Source organism: Microtus ochrogaster, unplaced genomic scaffold (assembly GCF_000317375.1).
Source record: "Microtus ochrogaster isolate Prairie Vole_2 unplaced genomic scaffold, MicOch1.0 UNK45, whole genome shotgun sequence".
In the NCBI taxonomy this organism is placed as follows: Eukaryota; Metazoa; Chordata; class Mammalia; order Rodentia; family Cricetidae; genus Microtus; species Microtus ochrogaster.
Genome location: NW_004949143.1, coordinates 810,772 through 813,444, shown reverse-complemented (window position 1 = coordinate 813,444; position 2,673 = coordinate 810,772). Strand labels below are relative to the sequence as shown.

Sequence of the window (2,673 nt, the reverse complement as noted above, 5' to 3'; positions counted from 1 at the left end):
AATTAACAATTTTATTTTATTCTCCAAGTTCTTTTCCATAGTCTAAGAAATACCAATTTCAACACCGTAGTGTCTCATGACAGATTACAGATCAGATGGAAAGTATCCCAACTTGTTTTACAAAATACCAACATTTTTCAACATGGATAAACAGCAGTAAATGCATGACTAATACAACCTGGAAGCTTAAAATTTCAGCCTGATGAGCTTTCTAGCAAATGTAGCAACATTTTAGAATACTAAGAGAAAAAAATCCCTAAATCACCCAAACAGAACAGTGAGAGTGGGATAGTTTACACTGTGCACCCATCTGCTCTAGAATGAGGGCTCACTGCTTAGATCACTAACTCTACCTGACCTTATCTTATTTGGAAACTGCCATAGCACTAGAATGTGTGATGGCCAAAGCAATAGTATCATGTGCCAGGCTTTTTTAGCCTAGGCCCGCTCTTCCTCCTCTCTTAAAGCTTCGGCATATAACACTGAATATGATCTGGGATCATTCCCACTGATGCTGGCCAAAAACATCAAGATTTTCATCTTGGTTGTTTCAGCATAGGCTCTTGGGCCCCAGAGGAACTCATAGGAAGGAGGATAGCTGCCAGACACTTGCCTGTACTCCAGGTACCCTTCTTGTACAAAATCATTAGTGATGAGCTTCCTAGGCTCACCATATATGAAGTGATCATTCCCAGCATACAAGCCTATGTTACTCAACATAGCCCATATCATGTCCTCACTGATACAGTTGCCTTTCATAAATATTATGCTCAGTACCATTATCAGGAGGCCTGTCTTGGGTATGCCCTGGACATCAGTCATCATCCCATCATAGGTGAGCTCTAGGGCTATGACAAGAATGTAAGTGTGGTCATCAGGCCCTACTTTCTTCACCTCAATGCCGAAGATTAACTGCATGCACTCTAAGGCTTCTCTAAATATCACAGGAAAGTGGTCCTGATAATTTCTAATGATATTATTCAGCATTTCTGCCTTGGTGACTGGCTCTTTCATTAGATACTTAAAGAGCAGATATTTCACCAGCTCATCTACTTTTGCATCTATTTCATCTCTAGACAATGAACAAACACATGGCAGGACCTCTGAGGAATCCGGACTCTCCTCAGTTTCCGAGTCTGCACTGAACTGGCTACATGGAAAGGAGATCATGGCAGTACAAGAGGAGTCAGCTCCTGGAGGACTATGAGAAGGACCTGATGTCCTGGAGTCAACAAATGCCTCCTCTGAGGGGCTTGCTGTTGAACCACTGTAAGAAGAGGAAGAAGAAAAAGAAGAGGGGAAAGAGGAGGAGCAAGTAGAAGAGGATGAGGAATCTACTTCCCCTATTGAAACAGGAGCACTCGTTAGATCCTGTGTTTCACTTTGGGCCTCAGGCTCTCCCTCAACCATACATCGCCTACGCTTGCAAGGTCTAGGCATGATGTCTCTAGTCTTGAACACCAGACAGAAGCACGATGATGTAGACCCAAAGACCTAGGGGAAGTAGAGGAGAGTGTAAGTATTCATTATTGACAGTCACCCCACTGGAAATGCTCTCAAAGGCCAATAACAGGATTTCTCTTGTGTGATGCTCTAAAGTCACAAGGATTCCTGCCTTCCCATCAGGTCTGTCTATTAAGAAACTGAAGGAAGTAGCAACAAATTTCCTCAGAATGCAACTGGGGACAGAGAAGAGGCTTCTGGCAACCCAGAAGCCTCTAGTATGGGGCCAAGCAGAGTGGGTCTGCTATGCTTGGGGCACATGCGGCACATTCACAGTGAGTGCCTCAGCTTTTCCCCAGACCCCGCCTGGGTGTTCCCCAGTGTCTGACCTGAGGAAACCATCTCAGACCAAGACCTTCATCTCTTAGTTTCTGTGAGAGAGGATGTGGCACTCCATAGCCACAGACTGCAGGAACGGTACTGGAATCTCCATTCCTGACAGTAGCCTGAATTACACTGTGAAGAACTGTCCCACTCTCAAGTTCCCTCTGTGCTCACTCTGGGTTCCCCCTTATCTCCTGTCAGGGACTGGACACCACCCAAGTGCTGGCCCAAAGCAAACACCTGGACCCTTCTCATCTGCTGGCCTGGGGCAAATTCCTGAACTGCACCCATCTGCTGGTCTGAGGCAAACTCCTGGACCCTTATCATCTGCTGGTCTGGGGCAAATTCCTGGACCCCACCCACCTGCTGGCCCAAAGCAAGCTCCTGAAACAATCCTCTCTGAAGCAGAACAAAGGACCTTCATCTGGTAACAACTATTCAAGGGTGACAGCAAAAGGTATCCCAGTTTAAAAATTTAGTCCATGAGTTGGGGATGAGGGACCTGCCCAATCCTTACCTTGATGGCTCTACATCTTCTGATGGCCTGAGGTCACCTGCCTTAAACCAAAGGCCCATTTCAATGAGATAAATGAAAGAGAAGAGGAGGAAATACATCCATAATTCCTAGGGTCCCTCCAGCTAACAGGATAGTAGGTAGGGACTGGGCTCCATCTGTATAGATGATTTGACTCAGTTCTTACCTTGAGTCCTGGCACCCCTGGGAGCCTCCCTTGGATGACCTCAGTCACGATTCCTTTGACCAGGGTCTTCAGGTCCCTGAGACCAATGTTCTAGAAACAAGACAAAGGGATCAAACTGAAAATCCTGCCCAGGAATATGGGGCCA

At 46.1% G+C, this 2,673-nt stretch overlaps 1 protein-coding gene across 1 annotated transcript; it reads right to left on the bottom strand.

Annotated features, from left to right (window-relative positions):
* Positions 1-438: 438 nt before the first annotated feature.
* Magea10 (MAGE family member A10) lies at positions 439-1,440 on the bottom strand. Its single transcript, XM_005369172.2, has one exon. The coding sequence runs from the start codon at positions 1,438-1,440 to the stop codon at positions 439-441; it is 1,002 nt and encodes a 333-aa protein (XP_005369229.1).
* Positions 1,441-2,673: the final 1,233 nt, after the last annotated feature.